Source organism: Taudactylus pleione, unplaced genomic scaffold (assembly GCF_031769625.1).
Source record: "Taudactylus pleione unplaced genomic scaffold, aTauple2 ptg000139l, whole genome shotgun sequence".
NCBI lineage: Eukaryota > Metazoa > Chordata > Amphibia > Anura > Myobatrachidae > Taudactylus > Taudactylus pleione.
The window spans coordinates 3,598,242-3,623,713 of NW_028284541.1; the positions used below are offsets into that span (position 1 = coordinate 3,598,242).

The 25,472-nt window shown below is 45.5% G+C and overlaps 1 protein-coding gene across 1 annotated transcript; it reads left to right on the plus strand.

The window, feature by feature from the left end:
• The first annotated feature begins 61 nt into the window (after positions 1-61).
• On the plus strand, positions 62-24,267 carry JKAMP (JNK1/MAPK8 associated membrane protein). Its single transcript, XM_088473716.1, has 7 exons — positions 62-205; positions 3,420-3,511; positions 4,901-5,055; positions 7,054-7,260; positions 8,109-8,290; positions 17,939-18,015; positions 22,026-24,267. Exons 1-7 carry the CDS (start codon positions 202-204, stop codon positions 22,242-22,244), a joined length of 936 nt encoding a protein of 311 aa, XP_088329842.1. The 5' UTR covers positions 62-201; the 3' UTR covers positions 22,245-24,267.
• The last annotated feature ends 1,205 nt before the right edge of the window (positions 24,268-25,472 follow it).

A 25,472-nucleotide genomic window follows, 5' to 3' on the forward strand; every position in this document is an offset into this window, starting at 1 on the left:
ATGTAATTAGCTCATTCATGCGGTTGCTATGATCACACCAGGCTTGTTCAGAAAAAGCGCCCATAGTAAAAATGGCTGCTCAGGTCTTTATGTCCCAACATGCCTAGAAAGTTGTTGCGAGTAACGTCACTACATCCGCAGAGCTAGACCCGGAAATACTGGTGATGTTCGCCGATGGGAGCTCTCTGACTGTTGTCCCTGATGGGTGAGTGACTGGAGGACTATATGCACATTAGTAAGAGCATAATATACAGAGTATATGCATACAGTAACATTGTGCTGGGCCATGACTATAAGGGTATTTGCAGTGACCGGACCTAAACCAGCAGGGTTATATGATTGATGTTCAAGTGCAATGTTGTGGCTGGAACATACTTATCTACTTTTTAATTATTTTCTCCGGGATAAGCTGGATGCAAATTACCACTTTAAACGTGGGGTCAGGCTGTTTATGTCATTAGGCCCCACATGAATTGCGTCTCCGTGGGGAGTGGGCAAAGCTACAATGACGCTATTCTTGACATTTTAGCCCCATCCCCTCCCTACAGAGCTGCGATTAGGGGTGGCCACAGATGGGTCAGCATTGATGGTACCATTGGCGGTTAACCTTGATGTTATGAAACCATTGACGGGGAAACCAAAGATTGTTTTGACCACCGATGACATCATCAGTGGCAGCCGGAGAGGGGATAGGCTAGGAGTAGCAGACGGCAGAGGAGAGGCAGGTAAGCAAAAAAACCCGGCTTATGTCTGAAAGGGGTCTACCTGGGAATTTCCCGGGTAGACACTGTAGTGGGAAAGGGGGGTCTCCACCAAATACCAGGGAATTTGCACAACCCTGCTACGGGCAGCGGCCAATCATAGTTGGTGGAGTGGCTTTGTGGGGCACATCAGGCGCGGCGCTAGGCTCTGTGTCCCTGTGCCAGGCAGAAAAACAAGGCAATTCAACACGGGGCTTTGGATCTCTGACATCGATGACAAAACCAAATCAGTGGTTAACCATCAATGGTTGTAATCATGGATGGATGAAGACCGCCCCTAGCCATGATTCCTGATATTATCTCCCCATCCTGCCTATTTCACTTGGATGTGGGTAGGATGCGGGATATCCACCCACTCTCCCAGGAGGTTTGGGGGACTACATGAAAAATTGTAAGTCTTCCGCACCTTCCGGGAGAGTAGGTAGGTATGGGCTAGGGCGATAATTTACTTATTTGAACAAGGAACATTTTTAAATGAGGATTCTTAGCCTGCTGATTCTGCATTACACGGAATAAGGACTTTATGGTGCCAATTTACCAAGCCCCTTGTTAGCTTTAAACTTAACGCTCTGGTATCGCCTAAGGCTAATTAGTACTGCAGAGACTACAGACCCCATTATTCTCAATAGAGATGGCAGTCTGGTTCCTATTTAATAATCTGAGAAAATCTGCACTGATACGCCTTTCAGACATACAGAAAATCCCGGGAATTTGGCCTGCCACAGCCAAATTCCCGGGTTGCCACGTATGTCTGAAAGGTACCTAGCCGGGAACACGTTCCTGGGTAGCCGACCCTTCAATCGACCAGGGAATTTCCCGGGATTTAAGTCCCGGGAAATTACTCTGCTTATGCCTGAATGGTGCTACATGGGAATTTACTACTCCCGGGCTGCACCAAGCAGCTTTTACATAGTTGGCAGCGCAGAGCGTCCTATATGACGCTCAGCGCTGCCGCTCACCAACCCCCCGCCGATGGCTGTAGATAGAGTCAGCGACACAGGACTCCAGCCCGACGCTGGGGACACCCGCCTGCGCTGGAGACCGCCGACTGGTCTCAGCCATAGCGGGCCACGTGCACTAACGCTGGACCACCAGGGCAATAAATGAAATAAAACTGATAAATAATAAAATAATTTTTTTAAAAAGCTGCATTTTATTTGGCCGCCTTTCGGCAGCCCTTTGATGACATCGATGACATCATCAGTGGCAGCCGGAGAGGGGATAGGCTAGGAGTAGCAGACGGCAGAGGAGAGGCAGGTAAGCAAAAAAACCTGGCTTATGTCTGAAAGGGGTCTACCTGGGAATTTCCCGGGTAGACACTGTAGTGGGAAAGGGGGGTCTCCACCAAATACCAGGGAATTTGCACAGGAGAAATTCCCGGGTCTGAACAGGAAATTTCCCGGCTTGTATATCTGAAAGGGGTATAAGTGGATATTTGCCCCATCAGCTAACACCATCTACTTTGAATCAAGTATTAAATAGAAAAGGAAATATAGCAAGTAATATCAAGTTAATCAAAGTCTTGCATTGCCTAATTGAACCACAAATATGGCAAACCAGGTAAAAAGGCCCATTCAGATTTATAATCGTGCCAAAAATGGTAATATCAAGCAAAACAAATGAATGGAATATATTGAAATCCTCATTGACCTTAAAAGAGGGTAGCACAGATAAATACAGTGTAGATTAGGCAGTGGGGTCCCTCTCACCTAGCTGTCACATCATCCCCAGTAGTAAAGCGAGCATATTTAGAATTATGCTATGACACCAATATTTCATGAAACCTGGGCAACGTCTTGCGACTTGTGTACATGAAGCGTTCGTGTCTAATAGCATCATTAAGTAATTCCTTCCAGTTACTCAACTCAGGAGGCCTCACCGCGCCCAGAAAGAGTTCTTTGATAAATAGATTTAAAAAAAATCATTCCTTATAGCCGCAATAAGTCATTATAATGAAAAGGGGACCTATCTCTCAATATTCACAAATATGCCCTAAGTACCTCTTCAGAAGCATATATCATTGTTTGTAGCACAGTGCAGACAGAGCTCAGAGGGGCGTTCCAAAGAGACTGCTCACTACATCATGTGCCATGTGACTGTGGTTGCCATGGTAGTCCAGAATCCTAAATCATTAATGGCAGTCTGAGGAGAAAAACAAGGTAATTTATATTTAAAAAGAAACATTCCTGATTTTCTCTTGGGATTGCTGATTTTATATCTATATTAGAAGTAGACCACACATGGGTATTTAGCTATTGTAGAACTACAAGTCCCAAAATGTCTTCCAGGTCTTTCTCCATTTCAGTGACGTAGGATGTGGATACTTTCCAAAAAGTACTATCTGGTCAGATAGTTCAAAGCACTGATCGTTTTGTAGATAACACAACACTGTTACAGCAAAGACAGTGGTTACATCTGTATGCCTAGTGAATATAAAAGGAATGTATGACAGCAACAACTAATATATTTCCAAACTGAATTAATAATATCACTTGAAATCCACAGCTCACAAGTAAAAATGTCCTTATACACACCAAAAATGTAACAGTAATAAATGTTGAGATTTATAATGTAGACATGAGAATGTTCTTAAGGGTATTATCTATTTACATGGACCTTCTGTAGATTGCGTTTAACAATGTTCTGTGTGCTTTCCAGCTGTGGATGTGGGGAAAATGTGCATTGGTCTTTACTGTGGAAAGCCTGTTCTTTTCTCAAATGGCTCAAATGAAACATTCGGAGATTGTGGGGTGAGTTCATTTAATGGTAATATATTGTAAATATACTTGTTTGTTCAGAACTCATATACAAATTGCTGACTTCTTTTGGTTTCAGCCATTACATGTAAGCTCAAAGCTTACACCTGTCACTATGCAGGTCAAATATACACATTGTCAAAAGAATTACCATATGCAGTGGAGACAATATATGTGACCTAACTGGTTGTCATTCGTGGGCAGATTTAATCATCTGACCATCATGTCGAAGAAAACAGACATGTGACAGGTTTGGCTACAAACTTGGTGGCCAAAGCTGGCACAAATATCCACACACACAGATGACCAATTTGATCATCCGTGTGTGTGGTCAGATCATCAAATAACATGGAAATGGTACAGTGCTGACATTGCATTACCAAGCAGTAACTTTAAAACTATGCATCTCTCCTCTCTGGTAATCACTTATTACTCCCACCTACAAGACCTCTCCTATGCTGCTCCACACTTATGGAAATTACTTGCTCGACTGACCAGACTCTACTCCAACCTTCAATATTCCAAGCGCTCTACCCGTACCTGATATTACCCCCTGTGCATGTTCCAGCGGAATCGGTATGAAAGCGGTTCGATTCCCGGCAGCGCTTGGCCAACAACAACAGAGTTCCCGGCAGCGGAAGCCCGACAGCGCTGGAAATCCCAATCGTGGATAGGTAAGTACTATCTAACCTAACCGTGACCCTCCTTAGGGGTGCCTAACCCTTACCTCCCCCCCCAAGTGCCTAACCCTAACCCCCCCTTCCCCGCAGCCTAAACCTAAGTCCCCCGGGGGGGGGTGCCTAACCCTAAGTCCCCCCAGGGGGTGCCTAATCCTAATCCTTCCTCCCCCTAGCCTAACCTTCCCGGGGGAGTGCCTAACCCTAAGTCCCCCCTGGGTGCCCTATACCTAACCCTCCCCCTCCCCCTCCCCCCCCCCCCCCCCAGCAGCTGTACGCTCGCGGCGCCCGGCGTCGAGGAAATGTCAGGCGTCTACATCTAGACGCCCAGCATTTCATCCCTCGCCGGGATGTGACAGTCGGGAAGCCAGCTGCCGGAATTAAGGCAGCCGGCTTCCCGATTGTATACCCTACCAGCTCCAGTCTTGAAGCCCCCTTTGTGTCCTAGATGAGCTCCTGTTGTCTCTGCTTTGCCCTCTACATCTAGACTCTAAGCTCTTATGAGCAGGGCCTTCTCTACCAATTTTCTCATGCTTGCACCTCCTAGGGGGCTTATTCTGTTTATATGTGTGATCGTATTTTGTATCGTGTAATTCTCGCGCTACATTATATGTATGGTATCACCTGGCTTATGCAATGCTTCATCAGCTTCTTTAATACATTAAACACTGTATATACAAGGCTCCACTGTGATTCTATCTTTTAGGCTTGTCCACGAGGCCAAAGGTCCGATATTTACAGCATCTGCCGGCAATGCGCAGATTCTCCTGACCTCTATGATTGGCTGTATCTGGGTTTCATGGCAATGCTTCCACTCATATTACACTGGTTCTTCGTTGAATGGTATTCTGGTAAAAAGAGGTAAGTATATTGCTCATCCTTTTTGTATTGTTTAAATGCATTATTAGGAAAGAATACAGGGAATGGTGAAGTATGTTTTTATGATAAGTCACTGTGGATGCGAGGAAATGTGTATTAAAGCATAAATTAAATACGGTCTGGTCAACACAGAGGTGTGAGCTGCATGCAGGAATACGTGGTGTTGAGGGGCTCACACAAATATGTATACCTGGAATCTTACATTTTACTCCATGTGGTACACTGGCTTTCTGGTGTTTGTATCTCTCTTACTATATGTTTCAGTGTTAGTGAAAAAATATAGCATTTATTACAAGGTTTGGAAGAACGCTGCTTAGGCAGCATCCTCCTGTGGGAATACACACACTTCCTCCTGTATACTGTATGTGAGGCTGAAGAATATAGAAAAACATCAAGTACCTCGATTAAAAATAAAACAAAAAAAAAGCACATTACAGTCCATAGGGAGGCAAGCTGGCAATTGTTACTGTTCCCACATTAATAATTATTTTGTTTTAAACATTACACTACAAGTTCTAATTCTAGATTGTCCTGAATAGCACATCAAACCCTGCAGGTATTCATTGACATAGCAGAAAACCTAATTACAAGGTATAATAATAATAATGTCAGTAATGTAGCGCTCAGGGCTGACTGACAGGTATTACAGTCATTCGCGGTTTCTGCCGGGAAAAGAAATATAAAAGCAGGAAACGCTGTTTTTTTTTGTACTTGAAATCACTGAAGATCATATGGGATGGGTCTGGTGAGGAGGGTATAGACATGGTGTGACAGAAGAGCATGGTATGGCGAAGGGGCTGGTGAGGGTGTAGACATGGGGTGACAGAAGAGTTTTGTATGGGCTGGGGCTGGTGAGGAGGGTATAGACATGGGGTGACAGAAGAGCATGGTATGGCGAAGGGGCTGGTGAGGGTGTAGACATGGGGTGACAGAAGAGTTTTGTATGGGCTGGGGCTGGTGAGGAGGGTATAGACATGGGGTGACAGAAGAGCATGCTATGGCGAAGGGGCTGGTGAGGGTATAGACATGGGGTGACAGAAGAGTGTTGTATGGGATGGGGCTGGTGAGGAGGGTATAGACATGGGGTGACAGAAGAGTGTTGTTTGGGATGGGGCTGGTGAGGAGGGTGTAGATTTGGGGTAACGGAAGAGCGTTGTTTGGGATGGGGCTGATGAGGGTGTAAATTTGGGGTAACGGAAGAGCGTTGTTTGGGATGGGGCTGGTGAGGAGGTTATAGACATGGGGTAACGGAAGACGTTGTACGGGATGGGGCTGGTGACGAGGGTGTAGATGTGTGGTAACGGAAAAGTGTTGTATGGGATGGGGCTGGTGAGGAGGATATAGACATGGGGTAACAGAAGAGCATTCTATGGCAGGGACTGGTGACGAGGGTATAGACATGGGGTGACAGACGAGCATAGTATGGCGGAAGGGCTGGTGAGGAGGGTGTATGGGGTAACAGAAGAGCATGGTATGGCGGAGGGCCTGGTGAGGAGGGTATAGACATGGGGTAACAGAAGAGCGGTGTATGGTGGCGGGGAGCAATCTTCATCTATGGGCTGGGTTGCAGGGTCAAATTTATATGATCTCATTCAGGAAATGTCACTCAATCTCTTCCCCCCCCCCCCCCCCCCGTTATACCTGCCCATTTCCCATGAATGTTGTAATTAAATACAGCAGTCTATAATTGTTGCATTGCAATTGTGTAGCACAGTCGGTCCAAAGTGAGCACTAATTAGAATTGCTGGCCTTCTGTTCTGAGGCTCTTCTCGTTGAGGGAATGGTGTAATAGGTATCCCCAGATAATACCTGACCATTGTGCAGTTCACACGGGAAATCCAAATCCAAGGACAATATAGCTAAATAAAAAAGGAAATATTATTATTATTAGTACGTCAGTCATTTAGTACACCGTATTTGCAGATTATATTCTGAAATCTCCTCTAGCTGGTAATGCGGGATGTCGTTATTTCTCTTTAGTTCCAGTGCACTTTTCCAGCACATCACAGCCTTGTTTGAATGCACTGTAGCCGCCCTGATAACGTTACTTGTTATGGAACCCATTGGATCTCTGCACGTCCGCTCGTGTGGAGTGGAGAAGCTTTCTGATTGGTATACGATGCTGTATAATCCCAGTCCAGATTATGTCAACACTGTGCACTGTACCCAGGAAGCTGTGTATCCCTTGTAAGTATAACTAATGTTGCAAAAATTTATGGCTGATTCAGTGTCACACGCAACGGGGCTGTAGCTGTGGAATCCTGATGTACTACCTTATGTTAATGCCGTACAACTAATGTGGGCGCTCGTCCGTGTGCAGACCCATATTGCCCAATAATTTTATGCCAACTGGAGCAGTGGTCACTATTCGTATCTGCACGTGCACCAGCCCCATGCTCGTTGCGAGAGATCTGTCAGAAACAGACTTCCCTTACCTGTACACACTACCTGTACACACTACTGTTTTGATACACTCTCATTTGCCTCCGCTAACCTAGTGTTCATTCTAGCACCCTGTACCTGCTACGAGCGTTCATTACCCAATCGCACAGACTGGCTCGCGCACTGCGACCCTTGCGCAGGCGGGCGACAATCACCCATAGCGGGCGATCGCAGCTTAGCAAGAATCAGACACTCTGGTCTGTATCTATGCAGTGTGTTACATTAACTGAGTGTGCTAGAAGCACCAGAGCAGAGAGCGACACCCCAGGCAGGAAAGATGAACTGCACGGGTTTTGTCAGGTGCAGCGTGCTAGAATGATCACTATAATAGAGATACGTGCAACTCAGAATCCGTCACATTATCCTTAGTTTTATATTGCAGTAAATGCAATATTCTGTGAATAGTGATGTTATAAATTATCAGTAGTGATATCATTCCTCCACATTAATAAGATTGAATTCTAGCGAGGGCTGTAAATAATTATTGATCTTTTTTATGTATTGGTATAAATGTCTTTATCTTGCACTAGAATACTTGTGCTGTACGCAGCTGGTGAAGGCTGTGATAGTTCATGCCTCGCTGTCGCCCGCAGGTACACGATGGTGTTCATCTACTACGCCTTCTGTTTGGTGCTGATGATGCTGCTCAGACCTCTCCTGATAAAGAAGATCGCCTGCGGCCTGGGGAAGTCGGATCGTTTTAAAAGTATCTACGCAGCGCTTTATTTTTTCCCAATCCTAACGGTGATACAGGCGGTAGGAGGCGGATTACTATGTAAGTTAAAGTTTTGTTTAGTTTGTTCATGTGTGCCCTTAAAGGCTGTACTCTAATTACTGATATGTTACTGCTATGAAGCGTATTCCTACAGGACATGAAATAATAATCATTTTGGGAAGATTTATTGCCAAATTTAAAGAGACTTTTACCATTTAGATATTTCAGCATCTTAAAGCTACACGACCACTTAAGTGGACAAACATTTACATTTTGCTACTTTAAAAATACTATTGGGGGGACCAATCAGGAGCCCTGATCTCCGGGATTGTGACTTGTGATTGTTCCACCCGCTCACACGCTTGGCATGGTGCTGGTATTTATGTGCTGGTATTCACTCGGGAATGTGAGCAGCTCCAGGGAGCGGATGGTAATACAGATTTATGTGCTCTTCTATCTATATTGGTACAGGATAAATGTAATAATACTTGGATTTTTCTTTTGTCTTAGGGCTTTATTCACAAAGCAGAGGCTTTTGTAAGCCATTGCTTCCCTGTGGGTTGCAGGTGAAAGTTTAAAAGGGCACCCGCAGGCTGTGTACAGCACCCCGGGCTTTACAGTGACTGCGGGTGCTGTTTTAAATTCGGAAATCTAGCCCTTAGATTGAAGTGTTACAAGCAGGTTGCTCCTCAGGGGAAAACAAATCTAAATACAAATATGATTGCAGTACTTGAAAGAATCGTTAGACACAGGTATGTGGAAATGCCAGCATCCAACCATGGAGACGTCTGCTCAGCCACCTGTGTTTCATCAATGGATAACTTCTACCCCTAACATACATCTTTTATATGGCAAACACAGGGACCTCCACCATTACCTAATCGCAGCCATGTTTCACCAGGAGCCCTACCAATACATTGCAGCTCGCCCGCAATCCAGAGCTCATAACTTGCCGACCCAGAAGCCTATTTATCAAATCTCGCAAAATGCCACAGAGACCATGGGTACCTCCGCAGAATGCGCACATTCTATGTGGAAAGATGGGGACATTCCCTAGGTTAGGGGTGGGAAGTAAGTGACCCCTCCAGCAGGTGTTGGGGGGCCGCTTATTGCCCTCCCCTGCCCTAGGTCATGGTGTTGTGCCTACTGGCTGAGAAAGTTGTGACAGGAAGGTATGGCTACAGGCTATAATTATCATGTGAATCCTGTATAAGCTAATACTATTGCCAGCTGTCCTATTGTTATTTGTCGAGAAGTGTAGCCCTTTACCAATGTTTGGCTTTATACCGGTCACACGTTATTGGACGTGAGTCCATATGCTCTTACAGGATGCCTGATATCTTTATACTGTACATGTGTCCATGGTCCAAGCACTCTCTTTATTACTACATCAATTATAGGGAGTTTACATTAGTTCAGCCCCTTCCAACAGCTCTCTTTAGATAATTATGATGATGTTACATTTTACAGTCATTAACAACGTATAGCATTCAGGCCTCGGAGCTATGGTTACTCATCTTCCCCCTCCCTGCCCATTCCGCATCCTGCTCTCTCAGTATTGGTTTTGATGAAGAGCTTTGTCTTTTCCCCTCCCACACCAAAGTGATTTACACCTCAGCCCCTTCTCTTCTTAATTCTTCCACTATCAACGGGCCCCCGCATGTAACGTCATCCTCCTCCTCATCCTCCTCCTCTGTTAAACAGCACATTGGCAAATAGCCTAACACGTGTTTATAGTGGAAAACTTTTTCTCTCCCTCCTTTCAAGCTGTATGGCCAAGGTGATCTCTTCACTTAATGATGGAATCTCCATAACCGCTGTAATTGCAGGACTGTTATTGCAGAATTAAAGATCGTGATGCACAGAGAGGAAGTTGCTCAAATCAATGTATTGGCCCATCACAGGTGCATGTAAGGGCTATTACCGTGTCGTAGTGTAGGACCATCAGAGCAGAGGCGCCTTGCCGTGGCCGGTGGCTTACCATATATTTGCAAATGTATGTGGCTGTGATCTCTGCATTATTGTTATCATGTAGGATGTATGAGTTTTGTTGGTCAATTATGATGTGCTGAGGGCATTTGTTTCTTTATTCTTGTCTAGAATTTAAGATAGAACAGGTAAAGTTTTCATGCCCATAAACTTCAACCCTTAGAGATAAATAACTCCGCTGCCCATGGGCGCCGATAAGGGGAGGTAACAGGTACTAATTGCCCAGGCTTACTGGAGGGGCCCGGGTCTGCCCCCCTACTAGTCCTGTCAGTAGCACCAGTGCCCAGCACACCCTGCTGTGTGCTGCGCTGCAGTGAGTACAGGGAGGCTGCTGTCGCTGAGCGCAGCAGCAATCTCCTCTGTCTGCACCTGATAGAAGAATGAAAGCGACCGCACTGATCACGCCCTCCTCCCCCTGGATCCGCTCCTGGCTGAGGGGCACAACGGCACTAATAACTGGCATTAGCACCTTCTCACAGCCTTACAGTGGATTTTAACCCGACATTAAATCTTCTCCCATCTAACCATATACAGATCAGGCTTTGGGAGACTTGGAGACATAGGCTAATATTCTTCATGTGTGAATGATAAAACACCCATTGTACTTATACTTGTAATTATACATTGTAATTATACTTACTTCTTCAGGATCCATAGGGCTCCACAGGGAGACAATGGGGTGTACTGTAGGTGGTACTTGGAGGACCGGACACCAACAGCAAAGCTTTTTTTTTTCTATACCAGGATGCTCCAGTCCTTCCCCCTATACCCCGCCCACAGCCTGAAAGCAACTCTGTTTCATTGGTGTCCGGCAGGAGCTGGATCACCGTTAGAACAGTGGGTCTGCTGTTAAGCAGCCCAAGCTTTATTTTTATGATTCTATTTTAATTTTTACTAAGTGCAGCAGCGCTAGACAGTCATCTGGACGTCTGCACTGCTGCTCCATCACCCCTCCGTGACACCAGCCCTTGACACCTCAGCGGGCTTTCGGGAGGACCTAGCTAGCAGGGCTCCACGGACCCCAGACTGCAGCCGGGACTCAAGGGCACAGGTAAGGCGGATCCCCGCTTGCGGGGAATAGCGTCTATGAGCAGTCTTGCCTCTGGGCTCAGGAGACAGACCAGAGGCACTGATGTGGACACCTATTCGTCCGGGACTCCACTAGACCACCAGGGCATTACAATACTGGCGCAGGACACAGATTAAGGCCAGGGACCCGGCGGTTGATGTCAGTATAGGGGAGAAAGCACTCTCCCTGCGGCCCCTCCCCTGGCTCAGGGCAACATTCCACTGGGGTCTTGCCGCCCCTGAGCTGCTCCTCCCTCACCCTCCGCTTCCCTCTGAGACTCACGGCAGCAATTTTCTGCATTCAGGTCTCCGGGAACGCTGGGTCCAGTCTCCCTGTATACTTCTCCCAAAGGCCAGGTTATATGGCGCTATTTCCTGCCAGCCACTGCGGTCTGTGTAGTTGAATTTAGTGCCCACTGCAGTTATATTGTATACTCTGCATTGTATGTGACTTGTGCGAACGCTGCTGTCTGTTTTATTTTTCTCAAACTGTCATCTTATACCTTTTCCCTTTCTTTCATTATAACCCTGGAATACTGAGGTATTATTGTACCTCACATCTACCTATATTTGTGAGGGCTATCACATACTGTATATCTGTGTTTTGCACACTACACTGTGCCATTTTGTACGTATATCTGGGTTGCTCACTGCACTGCCAAATTGTGTGCTACAATTATCATTGCAGATATGTCTGGCAAAGGCAAGAATAACAAGCAGCTTGCTGCTCCCACTCTAGTGTCCTGAAAGTCCTGTTTAGCAGGCTTGGCTTTAAAGGATCTCATTCAAGATGGTCTATGTGCATCTTGTTTTACGGAACCTGGCCCCTCAGCCTCGGCATCCTCTCCTCAAGACCCCCCTTGGCTTCCTTTTCACAGGTGTTGGCAAAAATTGTGGACCACCTACCGGTTCCGGTGGTAGCACCCCCTATTGGATGGCCACAGCAGGTACTCCTTTCGAATCCTTTGCCTCCTCCTTGGGTAGACATACTTTCTACCTCAGTGCAGAGTGTGGCAGCTAACTCCTACAGACTTTCAACAAATGCTGCAAAAGGAGAAACCCTTACCTAGTAAACCTACTAAGTGTGCTGTGTTATCTTCCCAGTCCACCCAGCTATGAGATTCTGATTTATCATCTGGGGAGGCAGAAGTCGCAGACCTTTCTCACTCTGACTACCCCTCGGGGGAAGAGGAGCCCCCCTCTAAATTGAATATACCAACACTTGTAAGAGCTGTAAAATCTATTCTTCAAATAGAAGAGACAGGATCAGCTATCTGATCAAATGTGTGAAACATGGAATATGCCTAGCAAAAAGTTTCAGCTGCCTAAACGCTTGATTTCCTTTTACCCTCTTCCAGCTACTGATTGCACTAAATGGGAAGTTCCCCCAGCAGTGGATTCCCACGTGACACGCCTAGTACAGAACGCTACCTTACCTATCCACACTGTAACTTCCTTAAAGGAGACTACGGATAGAAGGATGGAAGCTTGCCTGTAGTCTATATATTCTCTTACAGGAGCTATTACTCGTCCTGCCAGGGCTACGGCCTGGGTGGCAAAAGCCATTGAGAGTTGGTCAGAGGCCCTAGAAGATACATTTCCCTCTGATGCTTCCAGGGAACAGCTGTCCTACATCTCTCACATTAGAGATGCAGTCTCCTATTTAGGAGAGACAGATTTGGATACTGGTCTCCTAGCTTCCAAGGCATCTGCTACTTCCGTGGTAGCCTGCCATATTATTTGGCTTCGCTCATTGAAAGCCGATTTGGACTCTAAAAAGGCTTTGGAGTTTCTGCCTTATTCTGGGGAGAACCTGTTTGGCCCAGAATTGGACAATATTGTGACTACCTGGGCAGCTTCCAAGATGGCGTTCCTGCCCTCTGCATCTACTATGAAGCCTCAGATGTCATCCTTTTGGTCCTTTCGTCCACAAGGAAAGCTAAAGGTCAGTCCTTTCCACGGCAGTCGGCATCCACAAAGGCCTCCAAGCCTAGGACCAAACAGGCCTGTGCTACTAGACGTCCACTTACCAAATCTGAGGACAAGCCCTCAGCCTGAAGGGGCCGGCCTCTCCATGGGGGCTCCCGACTTCTTCAGTTCGCCCGGTTCTGGCGTCAGACCATCTCAGACACCTGGGTAAGAGAAGTGGTCTCCCACGGATACGCCCTCTCATTCCTGAGGCAGCCCTTCCAGCATTTCTTTTGCACAGCTCCTCCATCAGACCCGATCAAAGCCCTGCTCCTCGAGAAGGCCATTCAGTCCTTACTGCTCTCGAGGGTAATAATTCCGGACCCTCATCACAGAGAGGGAAGGGCTATTATTGTACCCTTTTCTTGGTTCAAAGGACCTGATTCAGACCAGCTCGTTAAGATGCGTTTGCTCGTAGCTACCGCTGGTTCGCATCGTGCGTGAACCATTGCGAGAGATCGGGAACTGTTCTCTTGCTGCGCATAGACTGCCCAGCAGAGTGAGTGACAGAAAAAGCTGTTTGTGGGTGGTAACAGGCGCTGGCCATTAAAAACGGGGGAGTGGAGGTGCGAACGCAGGCGTGCCTGAGCATCTCAACGCCGTTTCAGCAGGGTGCATAATTAAGAGGCAGCGTCATAGTACACGTCACCTGGCTGGATTTACACTGAAAAGCTCGCAGTGCTTGCGGCAGAACCACAAGCGCTGCGCTCGCATTCGATGTACCGATGGTTGCATACACTTCCTGGAGATGACGTCCGCAAGTGGGCGTCTTAAGACAGGCGTGTGGGCGTCTGCATACACAATGTGATCGCACGCCAAGACATAGTGGGCGTGCTAATGTCTTGCCGTGCGAGTGCCTGGCTATGCTGAACTTGCATACTGGGTGCGAGTGAACGCATCTAGCGAGCGGGTCTGAATCGGGCCCAAAGCCCAAGGGGTCTCTGAACAAATTTATCAGGGTGCCCAGGTTTCGTATGGAAACCCTACGCTGTATTGTCCTGGCTATGGAGCCTGGGGACTTTATGGTGTCTCTGGACATTCAGGACACTTACCTACATGTACCTATAGTGCCTTCTCATCAGCAGTAGCTCCGATTTGCTGTACTACAGCAACATTACCAATTTCAAGCTCTGCCTTTTGGCCTTTCCACGGCTCCTCTGGTCTTTACCAAGATCATGGCAGTTATGGTGGCCTATCTTCGTCGTCAGGGGATCAGACTGCTACCATACTTGGATGATCTCTTGCTCTTAGCAATTTCCCCAGAAATTCTTAACCACCATCTACAAGTAACCAATGTACGGTTGGCTGATCTGGAAAAAGTCTTCCCTGACCCCTTCTCAAAGAATGGTACATCTGGGAGCCTTCCTGGACTCTCAGGCTCAGAGAATCTTCCTGACCGCAGACAAAGAGCCAAATGTAATAGGGTGAGAGTTTAGAAAATGTGAGAGTTTAGCAGTAAACTCTCACATTGGTTGAGTTTTATCTTCAAAATGGGAAAACATCTGAATGAGATTTTAAATCATGAGAGTTTTTTAAGTCTAAAAAAACATGCAAGTTCGCTCTGTTACTTTGTTTTTGGACTCTATTACATTGGCAAAGTTTAAAAAGTGTCAGAAACTCTCACTTTTCTAAACTCTCACCCTATTACATTTGGCCCAAAATCTCTGTATTACAGCACCGAGTGTGCAGATTACTCCACAGTCGCCGAGTGTCAATTCACTCTGCAATGCAGACCTTGTTATCCATGGTGTCCACCTTTGACATGGTGGAGTTCGCTCAATTTCACTACAACACCCGATCTTCTCCGGTTGGAACGGGCTGCCTCATCTCATCAGATACCAGACGATGGGCCGGAATCTCCGGAGATTCACATGGTGGCTAAAGATGTCCCACCTAAACAAGGATCGCCCCTTTTGGATCCCGGACTGGTCACTCCTCACAACGGACGCAAGCCTCTGCGGGTGGGGTGCATTGACCAGCCAGGATACCTTCCAGGGGAGCTGGACTCCAGCCGAGGCGGTCTTACCAATCAATGTACTGGTACTCCGAGCCATTTACAAAGCCCTCACTCTGGCTCAGGATATTCTTCAGGGCAAGCCTGTACAAGTACAGTCTGACAGTGCCACGGCAGTGGCCTACCTCAATCACCAAGGAGACACTCAAAGTCGGTCAGCTATGACAGAAGTGTCCCGCATTCTCACATGGGCTGAACGCCATCTCCGAGGTGTTCATCCCGGGGATTCTCAATTGGGAGGCGGATTTCCTCAGCCATCACGATGTGCATGCAGGGGAGTGTGGTCTCAATCCAGAAGTTTTTCAGCTCCTGCTGGACAAATGGGGTCTAACAGACTTGGATCTCATGGCCTCATGACACAACCACAGGCTTCCAGTGTGCGGGGCCAGGGAAAGGGATTCCGACGCAACCTTCATGGACGCATTATCTGTGAAGTGGACCTTCCATTTGGCATACCTCTTTCCTCCGGTCTCCCTTCTGCTTCGAGTTCTTCGGATGTTCAAGCAGGAAAGGGGCACGGTCCTGTTGGTAGCTCCTGCTTAGCCCAGACGCCATTGGTACTCGATCTTAAAAGCTTCTCCATAGACGTTCCTCTCCAACTTCCTCTACGACCAGACCTGTTGTCTCCAGGTCCCTGTCTACATCCGGACCTGGCCCATCTGTCTTTAACGACTTGGCTCTTGAGACATCCCTCCTAAGGTCTAAAGTGTTATCCAGCTCTGTGGTCCAGACCATGCTCAGAGCGTGTAAACCGGCCTCTGCCAGGATTTATCACCGAGTGTGGCATGCATATTTCAGTGGTGTGCTACTAGAAACTAAAACCCTCCAGATTTTTCTTTTCTTCAAGCTGGATTGGATCTCTGACTCTGCCTAGCCTCTCTAAAGGTGCACGTCTCTGCTCATCTGGTTCCAGCGCAGAATTGCTCCTCTACCGAATGTTCACGCCTTCCTGCAAAGTGTTCTACGTATATACAACCTCCCTATGTACCTCCTGTGGCTCCGTGGGATTTGTCAGTGGTTCTCCACGCACTTCTGGAACCTCCATTCGAACCCTGGATTCAGTAGATGTCAAATGGCTCACTGCGAAGACTTTCTTCTGGCTATAGCATCTGCCCGTAAGGTATCGGATTTAGGGGTGCTTTCCTGTCTCTTCCCATTTCCAATCTTTCATCTGGACAGGGCTGTTCTTCGAATGCTCCCTGGCTTCCTTCCCAAGATGGTCTCTCGTTTTCACCTCAATGAGGAAATTGTGGTTCCGGCCTTTCAATCACCAGACCTCTCGGCAGGTGAGGCCTCTTTGGATGTGGTCCGTGCTCTAAAGATCTACATGGACCGTACTAGTTCCATCATTAATTCGGATTCCCTCTTCATCCTATATGGATTCCACAAGAAGGGATGGCCAATAAACAGACTCTGGCCAGATGGCTTCGCATGACTATCTCACAGGCTTACACGCAGACTGGCCTTCCTGTGCTAACTACATTCTCTGCTCATTCTACTCGTTCTATGGTTCCCTTGTGGGCAGCCCGCCTCGGTGCATCTGCCAAAAAACTATGCAAGGCGGCCACGTGGTGTTCTGTCCACACCTTTCTTAGGTTCTATGCCTTTGATACATTTCCCTATTAGGATGCTTCCTTTGGGTGCCAGGTTCTCCTCTCAACTCAGGAGCGTCCCCGCTCTTGAACAACTGCTTTGGGATGGACCCTGAAGAAGAAAAGGAGAGTTATGGTAAAGCATACCCTTGTTAACGCTCTTTCTTCAAAGTCCATAGGGTCCACAGGGCACCCACCCTGACGCACCTGGCTTCTTTGGGTTTATTCTCTGTGTGAGTGTGATTATTATGTGTACCAGTCTTCCTTCTCTCCTATCCTGCTCCTGCCTTGGACTTGTTAACAAAACTGAGTTGCCCTCAGGCTGTGGGCGGGGTATAGGGGGAATTACCGGAGCATCCTGGGACAGGAAAAAGTTTTTCTGTTAGTGTCCGGTCCTCCAAGTGCCACCTAGACACCATTGTCTCGCTGTGGACCCTACGTACTTCGAAGAAAGAGGATTAATAAGGGTAAGCTTTACAATAACTCTCCTCTTTTACTCCCATTGACAAAAGCCGTCCTCACCTTCTCCTCTTACCGATCTTGGGAGTTATCATGTTAAAGACACCCACCCCTTGCACTCCTGTTATGGTCGTGGCATAACGCAAGCTTTAGACTGCGGCCTATCAGGAAGTCACTGTGAGGCGACTTTCTCTTTAGTGCTCCAGGGATTGCATCCTTGCGTTTATGAGCTGGCGCTGCCGCGAACAGAGTGGGGCGGGTGGAACGACTCCAACTGATCCCACACATTGGGAAAGGCGAGGGAAGCATCGTTAGTGTGTAATGAATGCCTTCCAATGCACTGATTATTCAAATGAACTAGGTTTATTTACATGTATTAAAATAAAATAATAATCCTGTGTGATGTATTGTAATGCTTTTCATTATAATATTACCAGGGAATCGTACAGCCTGTTCTCTGTGTGTCAGCTTGCATTATGAGTCACACAGTATTTCCAGCATTGTTCATGCAGTCTCCCCTCTGTCACCTCAGCTACCAGTAATGACAGTATGTACGATCTTACAGCAGCCAGCACATTGTATCACATCTGATGTAATGCTCTCTCCTCGCCTTTGCAGATTATGCCTTCCCATACATTATATTGGTGTTGTCATTAATAACGCTGGCTGTGTATATGTCTGCATCAGAGATAGAGGTAAGAATGCAATGTTATGTTTCCTATCAGTGTGATTATTACGTTCTTTGCCGTTATTATAGAAGTACCACAGTGCGCGGGGATAGATCACATCACAATTACCGATTGCTCGTGCTGAGATCCTACGATGCCTAACAAACTTTTTTATTTTTTATTTCTGGAGCTCTCTAACTATAACGTAGCGCCTAAGTAGTTGCCAAAATGACTTGGCCTTAATTACCTTTAACTTGTCCTTGTACCTTTTATGTGCAGTTGGCACAAAGGCACGGGGACGGCCAATGCCAGAGCATCCATTTTTAGTCACATCGGATGTCACAAGTTATCTGGCTCTGTACCTGATGTGTCTGCTCAGGAAGTGTTTTGTTGTTGATGCTTGAACATCATTTTACTGACTTGCAACTCTGTGCGTCAGAACCAACTCTGGCCACAGCGCTAGGTAGATTTTTTGGGGAAAATGTCATGGATGAAGGCGGATAATTATGTGGCCATCCATAGAATGTGATTGGCCAGCATCCCTGCTGATCAGTTATGCGAACTTCCATTCATATTATTTCACAAGATCCTGACAATTCTTATCCTACTGTCAGGAAGGAATGGATGAATGCTGGACACACATACAGTGATCCCATTAACTTGGCCTGAAATTGCTGCATGTATCCTCCAGATCTGGTCATTACTGAACACGCTTATACTTGCGGCACTAGATAGCCGCCATTGACCAGTGTTGTGCAGTCACCTTTAGAGCACACTAATAGGCCGCCAGGCAGAGGCGTAACTAGTGTATTTGGAGCCCAGGGCAAATGTAAAAATGGAGCCGCCCACACCTATGTGCGCGTGCGCCGAAAAATGGGCGTGGTCACTTAAAAATGGGGCGTGTCAACATGACACAAACTCCTTTATCGTCTCTGAACATTCCTTTTCATATGCACCTTATACAGTACCCCTTATACAGTACCCCCAGTATGCAATGTCCCCAGTTGTGGTCCCTCTTTTGCAGGCCCATAGTAGTGCCCCTTATACAGTACCCCCAGTAGTGGTCCCCCCTATCCAGTGCCCTTAGTAGTGGTCCCCCCAGTGCAATGCCCCTTGTGCCCCTAGTAGTAAGCCCCTTATATAGTGCCCCAGTAGTAGTCCCATCCCTCACCCCCCACATGCAGTGCCCCCAGTAGTGGTCCCCCCTATCCAGTGCCCTTATACAGTGCCCCCTGTAGTGGTCCTCCCTATTTAGTGCCCCCAGTAGTGGTCCCCTAGTAGGCCTGTATCATCCTGCACAACTTATAGGCCTGTATCATTCTGCACAACTTATAGGCCTGTATCATTCTGCACAACTTATAGACCTGTATCATTCTGCACAACTTATAGGCCTGTATCATTCTGCACAACTTATAGGCCTGTATCATTCTGCACAACTTACAGGCCTGTATCATTCTGCACAACGTATAGGCCTGTATCATTCTGCACAACTTATAGGCCTGTATCATTCTGCACAACGTATAGGCCTGTATCATTCTGCACAACTTATAGGCCTGTATCATTCTGCACAACTTATAGGCCTGTATCATTCTGCACAACGTATAGGCCTGTATCATTCGGCACAACTTATAGGCCTGTATCATTCGGCACAACTTATAGGCCTGTATCATTCGGCACAACTTATAGACCTGTATCATTCTGCACAACGTATAGGCCTGTATCATTCTGCACAACTTATAGGCCTGTATCATCCTGCACAACTTATAGGCCTGTATCATTCTGCACAACTTACAGGCCTGTATCATTCTGCACAACGTATAGGCCTGTATCATTCGGCACAACTTACAGGCCTGTATCATCCTGCACAACGTATAGGCCTGTATCATCCTGCACAACGTATAGACCTGTATCATTCTGCACAACGTATAGGCCTGTATCATTCGGCACAACTTATAGGCCTGTATCATTCGGCACAACTTATAGGCCTGTATCATTCGGCACAACTTATAGGCCTGTATCATTCGGCACAACTTATAGGCCTGTATCATTCGGCACAACTTATAGGCCTGTATCATTCGGCACAACTTATAGGCCTGTATCATTCGGCACAACTTATAGGCCTGTATCATTCGGCACAACTTATAGGCCTGTATCATTCGGCACAACTTACAGACCTGTATCATTCGGCACAACTTACAGACCTGTATCATTCGGCACAACTTACAGGCCTGTATCATTCGGCACAACTTACAGCCTGTATCATTCGGCACAACTTACAGGCCTGTATCATTCTGCACAACTTATAGGCCTGTATCATCCTGCACAACGTATAGGCCTGTATCATCCTGCACAACGTATAGGCCTGTATCATTCTGCACAACGTATAGGCCTGTATCATTCTGCACAACGTATAGGCCTGTATCATTCTGCACAACGTATAGGCCTGTATCATTCTGCACAACGTATAGGCCTGTATCATTCTGCACAACGTATAGGCCTGTATCATTCGGCACAACGTATAGGCCTGTATCATTCGGCACAACTTACAGGCCTGTATCATTCGGCACAACTTACAGGCCTGTATCATTCGGCACAACTTATAGGCCTGTATCATTCTGCACAACGTATAGGCCTGTATCATTCTGCACAACGTATAGGCCTGTATCATTCTGCACAACGTATAGGCCTGTATCATTCTGCACAACGTATAGGCCTGTATCATTCGGCACAACGTATAGGCCTGTATCATTCGGCACAACGTATAGGCCTGTATCATTCGGCACAACTTACAGGCCTGTATCATTCGGCACAACTTATAGGCCTGTATCATTCGGCACAACTTATAGACCTGTATCATTCGGCACAACTTATAGACCTGTATCATTCGGCACAACTTACAGGCCTGTATCATTCTGCACAACTTACAGGCCTGTATCATTCTGCACAACTTACAGGCCTGTATCATTCTGCACAACTTACAGGCCTGTATCATTCTGCACAACTTACAGGCCTGTATCATTCTGCACAACGTATAGGCCTGTATCATCCTGCACAACGTATAGGCCTGTATCATTCTGCACAACGTATAGGCCTGTATCATTCGGCACAACTTATAGACCTGTATCATTCGGCACAACTTACAGGCCTGTATCATTCGGCACAACTTACAGACCTGTATCATTCGGCACAACTTACAGGCCTGTATCATTCGGCACAACTTATAGACCTGTATCATTCTGCACAACGTATAGGCCTGTATCATTCTGCACAACGTATAGGCCTGTATCATTCTGCACAACGTATAGGCCTGTATCATTCTGCACAACGTATAGGCCTGTATCATTCGGCACAACGTATAGGCCTGTATCATTCGGCACAACGTATAGGCCTGTATCATTCGGCACAACTTACAGGCCTGTATCATTCGGCACAACTTATAGACCTGTATCATTCTGCACAACGTATAGGCCTGTATCATTCGGCACAACTTACAGGCCTGTATCATTCGGCACAACAAACTGTATTTGTATTTTTACAAATCGTAGTTAGGATGGAAATTGCCATATATGTTATTTGAGGTAAAATTACTTTAGAGGCACTTGTTCTAGTGTGAAAATATATCATGAACAATATATATGCTTTTATTTAGAAATTATTAGCAAAACTTTCATCAAACATACTCCTATAACATGCATTTTTTCATTTAGGTGCATTGCACCACTGAATATGTACTCACTATACCAGTTAAATCAGGAAGTTCCGGTGGCAGCCTGGCCTAACGTACTTATTTCCAGGTGTATACCCCTTTTCCTCTTGTGTTGTCACTTGTATGTACTTGCTGAGTAGGCCTCGCCCACTTTGATAGCGTTCTGTGATGTGACGCACAATGGTTATAGAACATGTATGGTGACTAGATAGGAGTGTGTCCTCGCGCAGGCAACTTGTCATTTTATTTTTTGGTTCATTTACCTGAACTTTACATTGCAGCATACATTAAATTCAAAGCGTGATAAAAGTTTCTTTATTCCTTTTTATAGTCTTTCAAGGATCTCCTGGTGAGGAAGAAGCGGCTGGTTGTTCTGTTTAGCCACTGGCTAGTTCATGCCTATGGGATTATCTCCATCTCTAGAATGGATAAACTAGAGCGGGACTTGCCTCTTCTCTCATTAGTTCCCGGGCCTACGCTCTTCTACTTGCTAACTGCCAAATTTACAGACCCATCGCGGATACGCCTGGAAGAAGGCAGCGGACATTAGCTGAAACATCAGAACCCAGAAAGCCATGAAGTTAAGACTGAGGCCTATCCGTATTCCTGGACATGTTCAAAGTGTCGTCAGTCACCTACCTGCCAGCCATTTTGTGCACTCAACCAATATTTGGGAGCACAGCTTACAAATTTACTAGGAACCAGTGACATTGCTGTAGAGTTTATCTGCAGCTTACGAAGATTGAAGGCAGCCATTTTGTGGGATGGACTGATATGTGAAATTGCAGCCTATTCACACATTGTGCTTTATGCATTAGTGAAATTATTAGTTCCTAGTGAATTGAATGTCTGCATGATCAAGAATACCCACAAAATGGCTGCCTATAGTAGGTGCAGGTACCAGGAACACTTTTTTTTAAATAAGTCTCTTCCCTCCATCTGGAAGTTTTTCTCCTGTATGTTGCCAGCCTTGTTAGCCGCACCTGGAGAAGTGTGTCCTAAGGACGGCATTGCGCCAAAACACTCGCCTTGAATCTGAAGTACGAATAGGTAACCGCTTACTTTCTGACTGACAAAGCATGCTGGGAATTATCAACAGCCAGAGAGCAACAGGCTACTGTAACTCTATTATAATTTTGGGTTGAGGTTTTAAATCTACTGACTCTAACGTAGCAAATCGCAGGGCATTCTATAGTAAAACCTTATTAACATGCATTGTTTCAGGACTGCTGTACCTGTATTGCATATTTGTGCCCACATACACTGTTGCTCAAGTCGCGGCAAATGGCCCTTCGCGGCACACCAGGTCCCGTGCAAGTCTGCTTGCGCCGAGCGTTTTTTTAGGCTGAAAATGCATCTTAGTCAAAATGTGATGCGACCTAAGACGCACCAGGAGACTGCACGGATTCATTTGTTATGCGACACTTGTATATCTGTGTGCGATGGCGTATTGAGGCTAAGGGTTAGATTTACTAACAATTCTAAAAATGAAAAGTGGAGAAGTTACCCATATCAACCAATCAGATTACAGTTATCATTTCTCTTTTGCATTTTAGAAAATGATAGACATCATTTGATTGGTTACTATAGGCAACACCTCCAATTGTCTGTTTTAGAAGCTTTAGTAAATCAAACCCTAGGTGCATGAGGACTCCTCTGTATATTAAGAAAGTTTATTGTGGAATTGTGGACAGCAGCTCTTTATCCATACTGTGTCTTCTCAACCTTTTTACCATTAATATATTTATTTTTTAACTTGTGTTTGTATTGTTTTGTGGATACATGAAGGTAAGTCAATGGGATTTGTTTTTGTTTTTTATACATTGATTTCTGTAATAAACATTATGTTTTATCTGTCCATGATGAATAAAACCAACTTCAAGGGTTGGGTGCGGTTTTTCTAAGTCAGTGAGATGCAATCGTTGCCTCCCCGTCTCCCCTGAAATAAAGTAACACAAAAACCTGCACAAAAGCACATAAACAAATAACATTTCTATGACTATTCGCTCTATTGTGATATACTTAGATAAAAATGCTATATGCAATATTTTTTGGTACAACATTGTCCAAACTAGCTTAACCTTTTCGGGCTTTTCATAGAGCCTTTTTTATTGTTCATAAGACAATGTCTTCCTCTGAAGAAGTTGTTTACTGAACAAAGAAACACGTAAGATTTTTGTGGTTCCTGATAAATCTTCGTTTCCGGCACTACAAGATATTCCTTATTGCCTCCAGGAGGACATTGAATGGAGTGTACAGCAATGTACTCCTTTTACAATTATATATTTGCTGAAAGTTTCTCTCTCTGGATCTTCCAGATTCCATTTAACTTTTCCACCACTAAAAAAATTGGGACACCGGTGTTAAATACTTGCTTGAAAGGATTTATATATCTCAAGCTAGGACTTTGGTTCATAAATAACTGCGCACCACTGCAGATTTATTATTTGTTGTGATTTAAGTTTGGATATTTTAAATGTATTCCTATGATGGTAATTTTATGGTCATTCCTAAGATCCATGTTGATAGATTGGTTTTAAACATATTTTCATGGTTGTTTTTCATGGTTATAATTAAAGGTTCATTAACATAAATTAAGTCTTTTAATTGTATTATTAGTTCAACTGAGGCTATTTTTTATATAATTTAATAGGGGGAGTTAAAACATTTGCCAGATTTATTGACCCACCTGAAGTATTTCTATATATCACCTTCATTTTTAATCTTTTTTTTTTTTTGTAAAGTCTATACAATACTTTGTCCCCATGCTCCCACACAGGAAAAGGAGTATTTAAATTTACATAAGAATAAACAACAGGATCTTTGTCCCTTCATAGGTCTTTACATTTCTGCAGTCTCATACCTCCCATTTCATTTGGGCAAGTAGGCGTCCTCGTGTTCATCTAAAGATTCTCCAACGCCCTTCTCGCAGCGGGGGGCTTGGTATTCCAAACATAAAAAAATTATTATATGGCTGCGCAACTCGCTCAATGTGTTTTGTGGTGCAATCCTAGTGCGCAAAAAATTTGGGTAGAAATTAAGGAAATAGTTTGGGGCTGTCTACTGTATCATTCCCTCCTTTGGCTCCCCAGTCCACAACATCCTAAAATGATCTCCTCCCACCCCATTATAGCTCACTCCCTGACCATGTGGGACGGTGCCAATCTGAAATTTTCAATTGCCCCATGTGCTTCTCCAATTGTTCCAATTTTTCATAATCCAGATTTTACACCAGGTATGTCTAGAAAGCCATTTAGTTATTGGAGAGTATCAGATATTTAAATAATATCGTTTGGAACGATGACTTTCCTTCTTTCACAGACATCTGCCTTAGACGATTTGGGAAAATGCCACCTCCAGCTCAATTTGTGTTTAAAATAAAATATTGTAAAGCTGTTGTACAGATGGTATTATGTACCATCCTGCCTTTGCAAAATGTTTCCAGATACGTCAGACCGTTGTTGGAGGAGATGTGCCTCAACAGGTACTTTCCTTCATAAATGGTGGTCGTGTCCAAAAATTTTTAATCTCTGGCAGGAAGTTATCAAACTCATATCCCATATTCTTCAGATTCCCATCGCATGAGAGCCTAAGGGGCATATACAATTACAATACAACCCGCGGTATTTCTAAATTGGGCGCAAGGTTTTTACTTCGATAAACCTTGTGCCCAATTTAGAAATACCACGGGTATGCGCTCTCCCGATACCTGCGGAATTCAATTCCAAAAATACTGGTCGCGGGGTTTTCAGTTCTGAAAACCCCATGCTGCGTATTT